At 39.3% G+C, this 16,084-nt stretch overlaps 2 protein-coding genes across 2 annotated transcripts; both read left to right on the top strand.

Moving 5' to 3' along the window:
• LOC115619951 (putative transcription factor SOX-15) lies at positions 1–12,320 on the top strand. The gene is made up of 3 exons (XM_030512980.1): positions 1–53; positions 9,640–10,310; positions 10,375–12,320. The coding sequence occupies exons 1-3, from the start codon at positions 1–3 to the stop codon at positions 12,090–12,092; spliced, it is 2,442 nt and encodes an 813-aa protein (XP_030368840.1). The 3' UTR covers positions 12,093–12,320.
• A 758-nt stretch (positions 12,321–13,078) lies between these two features.
• On the top strand, positions 13,079–15,996 carry LOC115628732 (vesicular inhibitory amino acid transporter). Its single transcript, XM_030524939.1, has 2 exons — positions 13,079–14,203; positions 14,274–15,996. Exons 1-2 carry the CDS (start codon positions 13,845–13,847, stop codon positions 15,568–15,570), a joined length of 1,656 nt encoding a protein of 551 aa, XP_030380799.1. The 5' UTR covers positions 13,079–13,844; the 3' UTR covers positions 15,571–15,996.
• The last annotated feature ends 88 nt before the right edge of the window (positions 15,997–16,084 follow it).

Raw genomic sequence — 16,084 nt, 5'->3', positions numbered from 1 at the left:
ATGGAACCCTCATATGATCACGAACATCCACATCATCTGCTAACAAATTACAAGTAATATTTACATTTTTCCCATGCTAAAATTTTTTTTCTCGCTGTTTAATTATATCCAACTGAAGCGAAGATACATATCTTCAAGATAATAACCATAATGAAAAATGGAAACGCGCATGTAGTTGTGAAGAAATTCTCTAGATGTCTGTCGGTTAGCCGTTGCCGTGTGCATACAAACATATACATACATATGTATAGATATGTATATATAAATATATATGTACATATATACATATGTACATGTATGTATGTATGTGCAGTCACATGCACATGTTAAACATAGAGACTATGACTCGGGGTTTTCAAGACTTAGTCACATATACGTGTACACACTCGTACAAGACAACAACACAACAACGACAACAACATTCGACTTAAACTTAAACAACAACTAGCGACGGGGATGTAAAAGTATAGCGCTACTTTTTATACATCGCTTTAAATCGTTGAGAGTTTGCTCAGATTTGTCTGTGCTGGTGGCGGCTCCAGTTTTCCAAGACTCCCATAAAATACATACAACCGTAGATATTTTATATATAGTACTTACTTATACTACCCATGCCCATTTACGTGTCCCTGTTTCTGCATATACATACATACATACAATATATAAATGTATATATACTATGTATATATGTTTATAGGTATGCGTATGTCCGCTTTTGATTTCGTGTGTGTGCGTGTGTTTGTATGAATATGTAAATACGCCCGCGAATAATTTAGATTCGTCTTACTGTGTCTTTCTTGCGGGCTAAAATACAACTTCAGACTCAGAATTGGTCAAGTGGAAAGTAAACCAAGAGAACGCTCTTCGTTCTTCGCTTTCTTAGGGTAGCCGACATAAAAACTGAAACTCAAAACACCATGAGAAAAGTTCAAAACTGTGTATGGACAGAGGTCATGCGGTTTCGCTCATTAAATATTGTAGATAATGCTAAACATTTATTTTGATTCAGCTACTTCTCAGATGTAACAGTTTTGATAACAAGAAATGATATTGTGCGTCTTGCAACTGGACAGCTTTGGCATTTTAAAGCGTTTTCCCGTCGGAAAAATCAATTTAAAAGCACAACAAAAAAACCAACAAAAATATAAATGAAGCTCGAAAATAGACCAAGAGAGGCTTTTGGGGTTATTATGCATATTTTGTAAATAATTAAAAAAAAATATGGATCCTTTGTCCCGAAATAGAATAAAGTGAGGCTATATAGTAAGTTTTTTGCTTTTAATTTTTGAGAACAGTTTTAACAGGATATATTTCCAATTCAACATAATAAAGGATGATCGTCATGAACCACGAATTATCTTTAGTTACAATTTTATTATTGAAAGTCCTTCTGCAGTAGGACCATCGTTTATTTTATAAAGTATTGCCAGACACAATTTAGGTACAATAAGTAACTTTACTTATATAGCACACATTATTTCCGACGTTATATGAATATTATATATCTGAATATTTAATTATAGGCAGAGTTGCAAATTGATGCACTTTTACCTATTTTGAAACGATTGCGTGCACATTTTTACCTAATCCTAGTTAAACTAAATGTATAGATACATTACAAATGAGCAATGCTTAATTTTTAGTGCAACTATTAATATTATATTTGACTTCAAATTTCCATATTTTGAAGGCTTATATTTTCTTATGAATATGGATAGTAATTGTTATATGAAAAATGTATAGAATGATTATTTTTAATACAACTTTTTAATACATACTGAACAATTAACACTGTTAAGGTATAAAGTTAAAAAGACTTTTAAATTAATTGCGTAACTGTTAAGTTAAGCATTCCAATATTCTATCGATATTGCAAAGATATCTAATACATACTCGTAATTACACGGACTAGCGAATTAAGCTTCGCCCACAAGTCCGTAGTCATTTTGTTAAGTTTGACTAACATTCTTGAATTTATAGTTTTCATATAATACATACTGAGTAATTCTGCTGTTAATTAGTGAAATAAAAATGTATATGTACGCTTCTACTCCACTCCTTTTCATTACCTATGGCACAATGAAGACGCTTAAAATGTGGTTTTATTAAGTTTAACAATCGCCTAGTTATAGTAATAGTGATCTTCACGAAAAACTGATTAAATGCTTTACTACTTAAATATTAAACTTTATTAAGCCGCAATCGTGAACAAAACGAAAGCAATTACTAAACGATTAATTAGTAAGAATTGGAAAACTTATATAAAATTTATCTAAAAACCTGCCAATTATTTAGCAGATTTAACGAAAGCAATTACTAAACGATTAATTAGTAAGAATTAGAAAGCTTATATAAAATTCATCTAAAAACTGGCCAATTACTTGGCGGATGTATATATAATGAGGTTTCGAGATGTTTTAGTTACGCAATCAAACCGTTTTTACTGAAAAGATAAATAAATTAAAAAACAAATAACAAACTTTTGGAAATATAGAATATTTTTCAAATGGATATAGAATATATTTATGAACAGATTTCAATTAGAAGTTTCTAACTCGTGTCAGATATTTTTATATAAGAACGGTACCTGAAAGTGAAATTAATTGGATAAGATGCGTTTACCTGCAATATAGTAATTACCTATGATATGTATAGTATGTCTATTTAAGTCGTGTCACTACAGCTTTTCAATACCCCCTTCTCACACCTTCCATTGCTCAATCAATAATCCTAAATAAAACTTTAGACTGATACGCTTTGCAAAACTCAAGTTTAAATATTTGTACGATACTCTATAAAAAGGAAAAGAAGTATCGATCATGATTTCTCCACCGATCGTTTATATGGTAGCGATATACTTATAATAAAGTGGATCGATTTTGTTGAATAATTTAAGGTATTAATCTATTTAAGGTATTATCTACAAACTTAAGGGTTATCGTACATACCATGTTAAGTTTCCCTAGCTGCTATGGTTCAAGTTATCGGACATGTTTATATCAACTCGCCTCGTCAAGCTGATCATATAGCATCCATATAGCATCCACGCATCTAACTGCCGAATACGTAGGTTTGACTTCAGATTTGCAAATATACTTCCTAACCCGTGGAGTAGAGGATATAAAATTTAATCTGTGGTTGGTTCGGCTTGAAAACCTTTGTAAATTTCTATATGCATATATATGGTCTGTGAATCCTATAAGTCTCAATAACTTTGGATTTATGGGCTAATAATAATCGAAACAGTTCGGCTGGTCGTAGTTTCTGTATTCGTATCATGGCGCTAATAAGTTATACCTATAATATACATAGTTTCTGCTAAATTCTTCGGTGTTTTTTAGTAAGCGCGGATTAACATTTCCCTGATTGAAATTAGTAGAAAAATAAGTATTTTGATCAAAACTATTGTGGAAACTTGAACGGCTTGCCAGAAATCAAATCTTGCTTTTAGAGAAGATACATTTAAAAATATAAAAATATCAATCAATTCTTATTGATAGTAAATTTGAGATCCTTAACACGTACCTGGAATAGTCGAGCACCTCTTAAGCCCCAAAACGCTCACATAGTACATGTTAAACAGTTTTTCACACTCTGAGGAAGTCAACTGCGGTCTAGAATTACATTTTCAGATAGATTAATAGTTAGTTAAAGAAAATAGAAAAATGAAAAATTTTCTTGAAATTTCGAATATCTTTCTAATATATTCTTTCTCAATGTAAGTAGAGAATGTTGTATGGACATTTATATATTTGGGAGCTCATTTTAGTAAAAAGCGTACACCAACTTTCCGACCTACTCTATAAGTAGTTATTTTAAGTTCTCGCAATTATCGTTGCATTCATGTATATATGTTTATATACGACTATGTATAATACATAAAGTAAATACATGCTGGGAACAATGTGAGGGTGTAGGTGCGTGCTTGAATTCATTAGATTTTTTTTTATTTTCTAGCTCTTGAAATCGCTTGTGTGAGAACTAGGTCTCCGTTGTGTCTTTAGCGACGGTAGTAAACCTCATTAGCCGAACGAGCGCAGAAGTCGAGTGTATTAAGTGATGATGGCGGTTGTCTCGCTCGCTTCATTAATTTAATTGTGTGTGTGTGTGTGTGTGTGCGAGTGTATACCTTTATATATACGAGTACCTTAGTAAATACTATGCATATGGATATCTCTCATATGCAACCATAATACGCGAGCATGCGTACAGGTCTTCTCTTGGTCTTCCAACCTTCCTCGGTTCAGCCTCCGTTTTCATTTGCTCGCAGAGGTAAGGCAGCTACCTGTGGCGTTACCTTCATGCCGGGCCGTATTGTCGTTGTTGCTATTGCTGTTGCTGCTGTTGTTGTTGTTGTTGTTGCTGCCAATGCTCATTAAAGCAACGCGTTAAGATGGCGGGCCGGATGCTGCGCTGTTTATGCTTATTGGTCAACAGCATCTACATTTATACATGCTTGCTTGCATATGCATATGCCTACAAGTATGTGTGTACGAGTATGCATATGTATGTATGTACGTGTTCGCATATACATATAGCCAGATCGAGTCATCGCGACTGCGTCGTTAAGTTATTCCGGTACATCACACCTGGGGCCGCAGCCGTGTTGGCACTTGGCACATTCAGCCACTATTCAGCTTTGCCTTGGTCGTGCCGAGCTCGTGACGGTTTCGCTGCGCCGACGCGTCGGTCAGACCAGAGACTGGTTTTTGTAAACTAAGAAAAGCAACAAAAATCTGTAGAAAACAAATGTAGTCGAGTTGCGGCGCCTGTGGACCCGCAAGCATCAGCCAATAGACTGCAAATGGAGCACAACAAAGATGCGGCTTCTTGTGGAGGCCACACCCACTGTGCCCGAAATCAAAATGGCTTTTTCTCTTAAAAACCATATTCACGTTACATACTTGTACGAGTACAACAGCAAATATGGTCAGAGAAAGGATCAATAGCTATTAACTGCCACTTATCGGCATTATTTCGCTTACAAATATTGCAGACCTATGCAGATATTCATAATTGGGGATAGTTTATATAAGTACATAGACATTTTTCTGTGTAAAGCTGTATGTCTCTACATATCCAGATATATTGCAACTGCTTAACTTTTATTCTTTCTGTTTACAAGAACTTTTTGTGACGATCGTCCGGTTTTAAGTACTTTTAAAGAAAATACATATGATTGTAAAATCTCAATACAATTATGGCAGCTGTGAAATAAAATGTAGAAATTTGTAGTTAAGTAATGATATAATGTCACACAATAGATATAAACATTTAAAGTATGTGCAAAGTACTCTTAAACCTTTAAGCTCTCATCCCATATCATATCGTTAGCATATAAATAGAATACTTTCATGAAATATTAATAATAATGACAGATTATTTAGTACATCTCTATAATCTAGTACACACAAGTATTATGAATACGTTATCAAACAAATCCATGTATTTGTCAATGAACTTATTCCACTTCAGAACAGTTTTAGTGGATTTTCTAGCATATTTGGGTTTTGCGTTTTTGCGTCTATACTTGAACTAAAATCTGATTATGTTACATTATTTATTTATTTACATTATTGTAGCTTAGAACTAATCATAAATTACAAGCTTAATTTATACCAGGATGATATTTTTAGTAATTAAAAAAATAACAGACGCAATAATACTTATCTCTCCATGCCCAAACTGCCATTTAATGATTTTTTGTAGTAGACTCAGGGAAACAGTACTTGTACTACCGTATTGTACTTAAAATTGAAAAGTTGTTGTATTTACTGAAATTATTAATTCGAGAGAAAAATTTGGTAGTTGTGTTCAATTTGTGCTCGAATAAAATTGAATTGGTTATTTATCGGTGACAAATAATATTATGGTAATAGCAAAAAAATATATATTCCTAACAAAAAAAAACATCTGGCGGGAAATTAGTATAAATACTGGCAGAAAATAGTTTAAAAGAAAACAAAATGAACCCTTTTAAAAACACGATGTTCGACATAGAAAAATAGGTTACTTCAACTTACTTTATAAACTTTTACTTTATAAAAACTTGTGAGTTAGCTACTTATTTTAAAATTTGGTATTTATTATTCCTTAATACGGTCAGATAGGCGCATAATGTGCGCAGTATTGTTTCAAAGGAAACAGTAAAATAAGATTTAAGATTTAAACGGAAAAAATTAAGCTATTTAACAATCTTCTTTAATATTTATTGTTCATGCATAACTGGAAAAATTTGACCGATTTGTTTAAAAATTCTTTCCCCCATGTCCAATGACTTTTCAAATATTTCGTTTAAAAAAACTTTAGAAATCGTAATTCGAAAACCTACACTATACATGTAAGTAGTAATATTTCTGGAAGTCAAAATTATGTACTTTAATATCATATATGCCTAATTAAGATTTGCATATTAGATATGCAAATAAGATACTTCATTTGAATATATATGGATTGTTTATTCTGTAATTTGTTCACACGCTAGATCAAGATAAAAACATACACAGTTGGCCAATTTGGCTATTATATATATCTTTCTGAAAGTTCCTTCTCCGCCAATCTATATAAATATGCATAGCTAGAAAAATATAATTTGATAGGTACTTATATTCTTTTAGCAAAACTCCAAATGAAAATTATTTGAAACCAATTTGTTGATTGAGGATAGAATAGACGTCTAATTAATCAGTAGTAAAGGGAAATTAATCTGCTATAGTTGCAATCTTAAAATAATTGTCGAGTTAGTTTATTATTAAATACCAGGGTCCATATGAATATTTCACCAACTGAACAGGTCGTATTAAATATTTTGACCGAGCCCAAGTATCGGCAAGCCGCCGCTTTTCGAAGGAAAGTTGGTAGACAATTGTCTGAATGTGTGTTGGCTACCATCGAATGACAAGAATGGTCCCAGAGGGGGGGTGGGGAAGGTAACTTAAAAGGCTGTCTTGCGCAGCGCGGCGCACCGTCACATGAATCACAATATGCTAAAGCGCTGACACTCTCCAGATCAATGCGGCTCCTGAATGAAGCTTGTTAAAGGAAGGCAAGTTGCCTACTTTGCGGCAGTGGTTGAGCGTCCCCTGTACTTGCCATTACCAAAGCCACCATAGTAGTTGCTGGGGTCGTAAACAAAACGTTGCACAGCCAGCCTGTCGGACAATGGACGTATGTACATACTACACTTCTACATATACAAGTATATACATACATACACATCGCCGTGTATACATACATATGCAACAAAGCGACAGACAAAGGACAGACAGACCGGCCGTGGCCGGCCAGCAATGTAGAATATGTGGCATTTTGCAAAGATGTTGACATTTTGCGCGCATAAAAATGCCAACTTACCGGCCACTGTATGTGTCCTATTTTAAAATCAGGGCCATGGCTAAGCCCCCAAGAACCCAAACAAAGCCAAGCTTAGCCGTTTGCAGGAGTTCGTGCATCGTGAGCGCTCGCTTACTTAGGATAAATCGAATCCAACCGACCGTCGACCAGCCGACTAAGCCGACCAAACCGACAGCCAATAGTCGACAGTCGACAGTCGGGCGGGACAGCCGTACGGACATGGACGGTATAATTTTGTGTACCATGGCGTATCGACGGCGGCGAAGTATTTAGCAGCAGCATCAGCAGCAGTCGCAACCGAATATCAAAAACGTAACGACGTCACCAAAACCCTCAATAAATTATCCAGCTGCCGCATTGCCCATGGGCTGGTACTGATACTCGTATGTTTTCTTTGGCATCGGCTCTCTTTGGGTTTTGGGTCTGGGTATGGGTATGGGTATGAGTCTGACTCTGACTCTGAGACCGGGGCCGGACTTTTGTGTGTGTGTGTGTGTGTGTGTGTAGAGAGGGAGCTTGACAAAAATTTGCAAGTTTATCGTTGCGCTGGCGTTGTGGTTATGGCGAAGAAAGTCGCGCAACTAGAGCGCCTAGTTGCGCCAGGGCCTGGTTAGTAGACAACAATTAGGCCGCTTCTTGTCCAAGTCCAACCAAATTCGAGCAAGTCAGCAGGCAAGAGACTAGTAAGCCAAACTGCTCTGGCTGGGCACACAATAGACCAAAAGTGTAGTGGGCAGCAATAAATTCAAACGGTAACAAATCCAGTGGCGAAGGCCCAAAGGGAGGCTTGCAGTAATATTTAAACTTGTCTGGTACGTTCGAGCTGTGCCGCTCATGGCGACTTGCTGTCCTCGTCGCCCGTTTGTGGTGAGTTCTTGGAAGCCGAATTACTTTGAAATGTGTCGATATGTCGCAACTTTTTAAAGTTATGCATAAAGGTCTGCAACGGCCTCGGTCTCCGAGCGCAGCAGCCACAGTCCTGCCACAGCTTCTTTGCTTACCCTCCTGTGAGCTGTTGGCGGTGGCACTGCGCGAGCTTGTCGGCATACATCGGTGCGGCCTCCTTTGATAATACAATAGCTGCACGCGCCCAATTTACATTTATGTCTACTGACATTAAGGAGCGCGCCGATACGACGACTCGACTCGACTCGAATCGACTCGGCTCGACGCGTTGTCGCGCTGCCCTAGCGAGGCACACAAAGAGAGGATGGGATGGAGGGGGTAGAAGAAGGGGAGGGCCTGAGCCTGGTCCTAGCGGTGTGTAGTGTGTCTGATAAATGCAAAGTTTTTGGTTCTCGAATTGAATTTCTTGTGCCCTGGCAACGTGAAAATTGTCAACGCTTTTAAATGTCATTATAAAAACGGAGCGCATTCTTTACCAGTGGTACGTAATTTGAAGCAGTAGCTCCAAGAAAAATAATAATGCAGGTAGAACATCGACAGACATGGTATACGAGCCGGTCTTCGCGGTCGCACATTAGGCAATAACTATTAATTGATATATGTATAATGATATAATACTATATATAGGTGAAGCTTGTGAAAGCATTTACCAATAGTTTTTCTCATTGAGGTAAATTCTTAAGAGTGTTTATTTTCAAGACAGAGAAAAATATTTCAATATACTCAACGATTTCCATGTAGATAGAGAAGTAAGATTAGGTGAATATATCATTTTAGACTAAAAGAAAAGGTGCCTTAAGCTGACGAATAAAAACAAGTTTAAAGAAAGGTTTCTAAAAATTCGTTTCAATATCTAAGAAATGCGAAATATTTAAGGAAATTGCATTATCTTTTCCAAAACCTTTAAATTTTTAATTTTTTTAAATGCTATTTGTAACTACATCTTCCCCTCGGAAAATTAAAAAGCTACAGCCACCATATTTAGCTCATAAATAAGAAGGTTCAACGGTAGATCTATTGAAATAATTCTAAAGTTGAAATCCCATAGGAATAGATGTTGGTCTGTCGGACCCACCATTAACTACAGTACGAACTTCTTTACCTTGTTGTACTCTGTTCCCGAATATCTGTTTGCTTTGAATTATAATTGTACATCAAAGACCTAATTTGATCTAATTCGCTACAACATGGGCAACGCAAATGTAGTTTGTAATTAGAAATGGAATATTTTAGAGATAAGAAATGAATGAGTGTAGTGGCCACAACAAATATCTAAGAATTTCTTCATTATAGTATATTAATATTCTTGAAATCTTAATGTAAATTTTACAGGTTTTCATGTGTGTATCCTAACTATACAATCTTTCCTTACCATTCTAGCACGAAAAAGTATTCGCATTTATCGCGCACGCCCGAATACAGCCACTCGACAGGCAGTGATTATCCGGAGCATGGTTACTTAGCTGATATGCGGATGCTGCAGGACAGCACCAATGATGGAAACGGCATATACCATGTGCGCCAGGGCAGCGAGCACTCATCGCCCAGTCTGCACTCCCCAGCCATACAGAACGCCAGTAGTTACGACAACGAACACTCAATGGTGGATGCGGCGCATTCGGTGCACAGTCACTCCCCGATGGTTTCCAGCGCGTATGTGGGCACAGGAGCCTCACTGATTAGTACAAATATACCGCTGCTAGGTGGCGGTACATCGGTGCTAAACAAATTTCTATCACATCCCAGCATGGTGTCTGTGGGAATGTCGCCCAGCGGCATGGACGACTGTCCTTCCCCTATTGAGCCATCTATGTGGAGTTACGATTATAAAGGCGACATATGTGCACCTAATTGTGGTGGCTATATGGACCGACATAAGGGCATGCCAAACGATTTAAAGTACAGACCCGGCGGAAATCAGTCAAAAAGTGCCAAAGAGTCGCGTATACGTCGGCCGATGAATGCGTTTATGGTGTGGGCCAAAATAGAACGCAAGAAGCTGGCTGACGAGAATCCCGACCTGCATAATGCGGACCTCAGTAAAATGTTGGGTAAGTGTCCAAAACCCCAGGCATTATTAAACCATCAAATCATCATATTCATTTCATCGTTTAGGTAAAAAATGGCGCTCGTTGACGCCTCAAGATCGCAGACCTTATGTCGAGGAAGCAGAGCGCCTGCGGGTCATACATATGACGGAGCATCCCAATTACAAGTACAGACCTAGGCGGCGAAAGCAGTCGAAACTGCGCACAATGCAACCAGGGGGCAAGGAACAAAATGAAACTCCAACGAATGGAAGTGTAAATGCGAAATCGACGCCCAAATTATCCACTTCGCCACTAGCTACCACAGGTAGCTACAACACTCCCACCGATGAAAGCACCTGCACATCGACACATATGTCCACCCAGAATAGCGGCAGCATCTACGAGCAGCCACTCAAGCCAACCTACTCGCCCAGCTCCGTTGAATGTTACAGCAATCCCGACACAACGGAACAAATCGAATCCCTGGCAGCTAGTTGCCAGCCGGCGGGACTTGACAGCTACGACAGCTCACTCCTGCTAAAGAAGCTGACCAAGCCAAACAATGCCACGAGTCGCGCGAACAAGCCACGCCAGCAATCCGCCACCTCAGCCAACAACAGTAGCAGCACTGGCACTGCCAAAACCGCCAATGAGAAACAGGCCAAGGCAGATGAAAAATCTAAGACACAGCCGGGTCTATACTCATCTTATCCGCTGGCGCCCACTTCCGTTGCGGTCGTGGCAGGACGTGGCATGTATGTGACCTGCAATAATCGCGGCCTGCTAGATCACGGCCACTCTGTGAAGGGCACCTTCTATCCCCCTGTCTCCGCAGTTGAGGAAGATGCCTCGTCCAGCGCCGCCGCCGCCGCCGCCATGCGTTCCAATATGAGCAGTAACAGTGCCCTCCACTGCGTCACCGTGACCTCCAATAGCATGACCCTGACGCCTGCACCCAGCATTCAGCGTCCGCTAGAAGAGCTGAACAATTACACAGTCCCCGACAATTGCAATAGCCTGCGCATAAGCATGAACGACTTGAGCAACAGTGATTACTTGACCACTGGAAACGTGTATGGGATGCAATACGAGGATTTTTTGCGCTACCAGAGCAACGAAGTGGAATACGCGCCTGTGCACTGCGAGAGCAGCATGTCCGAGCAGCACAAGGACCCAAACAACGGAGGCAGTCAGAAATGCGTCAAGTATCCAGATACAAATCACAATTATGACGACTACGAAGCCTACAACAATGCCATGGCATTGTCCGCTCCCTCAGCCAGTGGTGCCAGCTATTATACACAGCTGCCCTACTCTTTAGCCCCGGGCGGAGCTTGTGCCCCAACAGGTCTGACTGCCTTCCCGCTGCAGCTGGCAGTGCCGTTTCAGCAGACCGGAGGAGCAGGCGGAGCCGCCGCCTATGCCCATGCACATGCACACGCCCAGCCAATGCAAACTAGCTATTTGCACTACAACAACTACAGCTTGGCAACGACCAGTGGCTACGATACAAACGGCGCTTCCACACATCTTGTCCAGCAGCAGCAGCAGCAACAGCAGCCTCTGTTGGCACCAACGCCGACACCTCCTCCGCCGCACTCCCACTCCCACACTCAGGCACAAGGCGTAGCCAGTGGAGCCACTCCTAGTAGCAGCCCTATGCATCCGCACCATTTCTCGGCCAATGGCACTATTGCCGCTTCTGGCGTTGCCGTGGCCAGTGAGATGATATTCGAGCAGCGGAAGGATGATGAAATCAGCAACATCTTGGCTGGTGTCCGCAAGACATGCTACAGCAACTGACCACTTGTCAGCCGATACCGAAATACTCTTCCACTATGGGCTAAGCCACGGGTTTTGTTGGCCAAAATGAACATATCTTGCACATGTTATTATCACCGAATTTTTACAATTTTTAGATTTACATGTTTTATATCCAATGGAAGCGAAACCGATAAAGAATGGCTACATTTTACAATCCGAACTCATTTAGACAAGCCTCCCACTATGTAAGGCTCATAAATACGTTAAAACGGGAAAAATGTTATTTTAGCAAACACGCTTAAAGATAGTCAGCTCGGCGAATATGTTGCACACAAATTTGACCCATCATCACAAGTTACTCTAACGAAAAGCAAAACAAATTTTATACGATATAAATAATATACTATAGTTCTCTGCTACGAGAGAAATTTGAGCGTTAATTATTCGAATGGCTAACCGTAGTGTTTTGGTTCTATGACAGATAGAGGCCAGTAAATACTCTAGTATATGTAAATAGAGCTGACTTCTTTAAGTACTATACTCAGTGTCACATTTAACTCGAACTTCCCTAAATACCTCTATTCTGGAGTATATATTTTGTATTCATCTATATTTTAAATATCCCTAAAACAAATACTTGGTGTTCAAAATAAATTTACAAAACTTTCTAAAAATGCGACATTCAAACCATCTTTAAGGTACATATTGTTATAACTGTTCAAAAAGCTGAGATATTATTTTGGCCGGCAAAACTGGTGGTTCATTTAAATAGTGAAACGCGTGTATAGTCGTTGAAGTAGTATATCAGGTGTACGTCATTTTAAAAGTTCTCCCCTTTCATAACGCGGTTTAGGTTGTCATAAGCATCTAGTTGAGAGATCTTAGCAGTTGTGTAAATTTGAAATAGCAACACATACATATAAATGATTTTAGAATGTACAATAAATATTTAGGATTTAAGTAAATTCAAAATTAAAAACGTAGCAATTTAATAAATTTAGAGTATGTCTTTCAAATAAATCGCAATTACTGTTACAACACTGTCTTCTATTTGTTTATTGGATCTCAATTCCATGTGGCTGTAGTGTGGATCTCAAATGTGTCAGAATCAGCACGGCTGGACCATATGACATTGACGCAGCCACCACATATGTACACAGGATTCTGGGACATGCGCATTTTGGTTTAGTTTGACCAAAAATTTTCCTTTCATCGCATCGGCTCTAGCTGAGGGATTTCGTTACATAAAATTCCTATATAATTTTTGTATTATATTTCATCTGGAATTGCAAGTGCTGCCCACCGCCCGGATCGTAAAGTGAGAAACATGTGCAAATTCTACAACAAGCTCGCATGATACACGCGCTTCATTCATATAGCGCCTTTTATGCGCTGCATTTTGGTCGAGATTTGGTGAAATTGCTCAATCAAAATTAATCTAGTTTTTGAGTTCATTTTAGATTGTTGTTGTTCTTAAGTAGTGTAAGTTTAAGTTCTTATTTGAAACTCAATGTGCAAGAAAATTCAGAATCCAGCATTGCAACAGCATACAACATTAGCGCGCCTGATATTGCGACTATAGGGAAAATCGATATTCTTCAACACATAAAGCGTCGAACGTCTTGACACCACCGCGCCTGCCGCCGCCATCTTCTCCACCCACCACCATAATCACAGCCTCAGCCACAAACACAGCCATCAACAGCGTCCGTCGCCATTTCATCGCACGCGCCCACAAGTGCGCTTCGCCCCATTTGTATTTAGCTCCAGTTTACTGCCACCGCCGAAAAAATGTCATTCATAACGAAATTGAAAGCAACGCCATTGCCACCTTTAAAGAATATATTGAATGTAGCCGTTCAAACAGCACGACAGCACATTCCAGAGCGCAAGGACTACGAGCAACCACCGGGCGGTCACGGCGGTAGCAGCAATCCACAGCAGAATTTCGCTCAAGGACAGGCGATGTTTCAGCCCGGAAGTGAGCTTGATGATGGCAATGTTGCTGAGCGTCCAACAGAGCTAAATCCCTTTCGAAATCCAAGCAATTGGTCCAACGAGGAGGACGGAAATTACAAAACAGAGTACCAGAGCACTTCGTTTACGGGAAAAGAGTACGATGGCAGATATCAGCAAACAGATGGTTTCAGGTATATTTACAGATCATACTGCTCCTTGTACACATATCTATTAGCATCTTATATGTATTTTTCATTATAGGCAGGGCAGCGTTGCCTCTGAAGGCAGCTCATTTGTTTGCGAAGGAGAAGGTGGTGGCGGCTGTAAAATCGATGAAATGCAAGCCGCTTGGAATGTTACGAATGCCATTCAGGGCATGTTCATCGTTTCGCTGCCATTTGCAGTCCTTCATGGTGGATACTGGGCTATTGTCGCAATGGTTGGTATAGCGCACATTTGTTGCTATACAGGTAAAGTTTTGGTGCAATGCCTTTATGAGCCGGATCCAAGCACGGGTCAAATGGTCCGGGTCCGAGATAGCTATGTGGCCATTGCAAAGGTCTGCTTCGGCCCCAAGTTGGGCGTTCGTGCTGTCAGCGTTGCCCAGCTCATCGAGCTGCTGATGACATGCATACTGTATGTCGTCGTCTGTGGCGATCTGTTGGCAGGCACATATCCGCAGGGTTCGTTCGATTCAAGATCTTGGATGCTGTTCGTTGGCATATTTCTGTTGCCCATGGGTTTCCTTAAGTCACTGAAAATGGTCTCAACATTATCTTTTTGGTGCACAATGTCGCACATAGTAATAAATGCTGTTATTTTAGGCTACTGCCTGCTGCAAATCGGAGATTGGGGCTGGTCCAAGGTACGCTGGAGCATTGATATGGAAAACTTTCCCATTTCATTGGGTGTTATTGTATTTTCGTACACTTCGCAAATATTTTTGCCTACGTTAGAAGGCAATATGATAGATCGTTCCAAGTTCAACTGGATGTTGGATTGGTCACATATTGCTGCAGCGGTATTCAAAGCCGGCTTTGGCTATATTTGTTTTTTAACATTTCAAAACGATACTCAACAGGTTATTACCAACAATTTGCACTCACAAGGCTTCAAAGGATTGGTAAATTTTTTTTTGGTCATCAAAGCTGTGCTTAGTTATCCATTGCCATACTATGCTGCCTGCGAACTCCTGGAACGCAATTTTTTCCGAGGCCCACCTAAAACTCGTTTTCCAACTATATGGAATCTGGATGGTGAACTAAAGGTTTGGGGCTTAGGCTTCCGAGTGGGCGTTATTGTGTCCACCATACTAATGGCCATTTTCATACCGCATTTTTCCATACTAATGGGCTTTATTGGCAGCTTCACGGGTACCATGTTAAGCTTTATTTGGCCCTGCTATTTTCACATAAAAATCAAAGGTCATCTACTCGATCAGAAAGAAATAGCTAAAGACTACCTCATTATAGGACTCGGTGTGCTCTTCGGGGTAATAGGCATCTACGATTCAGGCAACGCCTTAATTAATGCTTTCGAAATTGGTCTACCGTTTTAGACGATGACAGAGCAAGAAAAAAATATATACATATATAAATTATATCGAAATCAAAAACATTTATAAACGCAATTACCAACATATACAGCTCTGTATTGCAGCTTAGCACTGTGCCTTTGGCAATTCAGCATGTCAAGTCTTCCAACAACTACAGAATATATGTATTTGTAAATATTTATGTTTGAAATGACAAAAACACAGTGCTACGAAGCTCAATTAAAGCAGTCAGAAACAATAACTTAGAATTTAAGAAATGAAACGCAAGTCTTCCAAATGCGAAACGAAAAAATGTCTTCCAAACATAACGAAAGAAATAAACTATAATAACTAAATATAAATTGTTAAGTAAGACAATACAAGTACATACAAGTATATACAAATATAACAGAGAACTATTTATTGTATTATGAAATATTGATATTTAGAAAATTTGACTAAACAATAAACTGCATATGTATGTACACCCTTATACAAATCTTAATGTATATGTACGAGTAATAGATAGAATCCATTG

The sequence above is a fragment of the Scaptodrosophila lebanonensis genome, unplaced genomic scaffold (assembly GCF_003285725.1).
Source record: "Scaptodrosophila lebanonensis strain 11010-0011.00,11010-0021.00 unplaced genomic scaffold, SlebRS2 tig00000001-arrow-pilon, whole genome shotgun sequence".
Classification (NCBI taxonomy): domain Eukaryota; kingdom Metazoa; phylum Arthropoda; class Insecta; order Diptera; family Drosophilidae; genus Scaptodrosophila; species Scaptodrosophila lebanonensis.
This window is presented reverse-complemented; position numbering and strand designations above follow the sequence as displayed.

Excerpts from the sequence above, each read along its gene's own strand:
- LOC115619951 (XM_030512980.1), top strand. The coding sequence starts at position 1 with ATGGAACCCTCATATGATCACGAACATCCACATCATCTGCTAACAAAT. Across the intron at positions 54-9,639 it reads CATCTGCTAACAAATTACAA|CACGAAAAAGTATTCGCATT; the intron begins GTAATATTTACA and ends TTACCATTCTAG. Across the intron at positions 10,311-10,374 it reads GGACCTCAGTAAAATGTTGG|GTAAAAAATGGCGCTCGTTG; the intron begins GTAAGTGTCCAA and ends TTCATCGTTTAG.
- LOC115628732 (XM_030524939.1), top strand. The coding sequence starts at position 13,845 with ATGTCATTCATAACGAAATTGAAAGCAACGCCATTGCCACCTTTAAAG. Across the intron at positions 14,204-14,273 it reads CAGCAAACAGATGGTTTCAG|GCAGGGCAGCGTTGCCTCTG; the intron begins GTATATTTACAG and ends TTTTCATTATAG.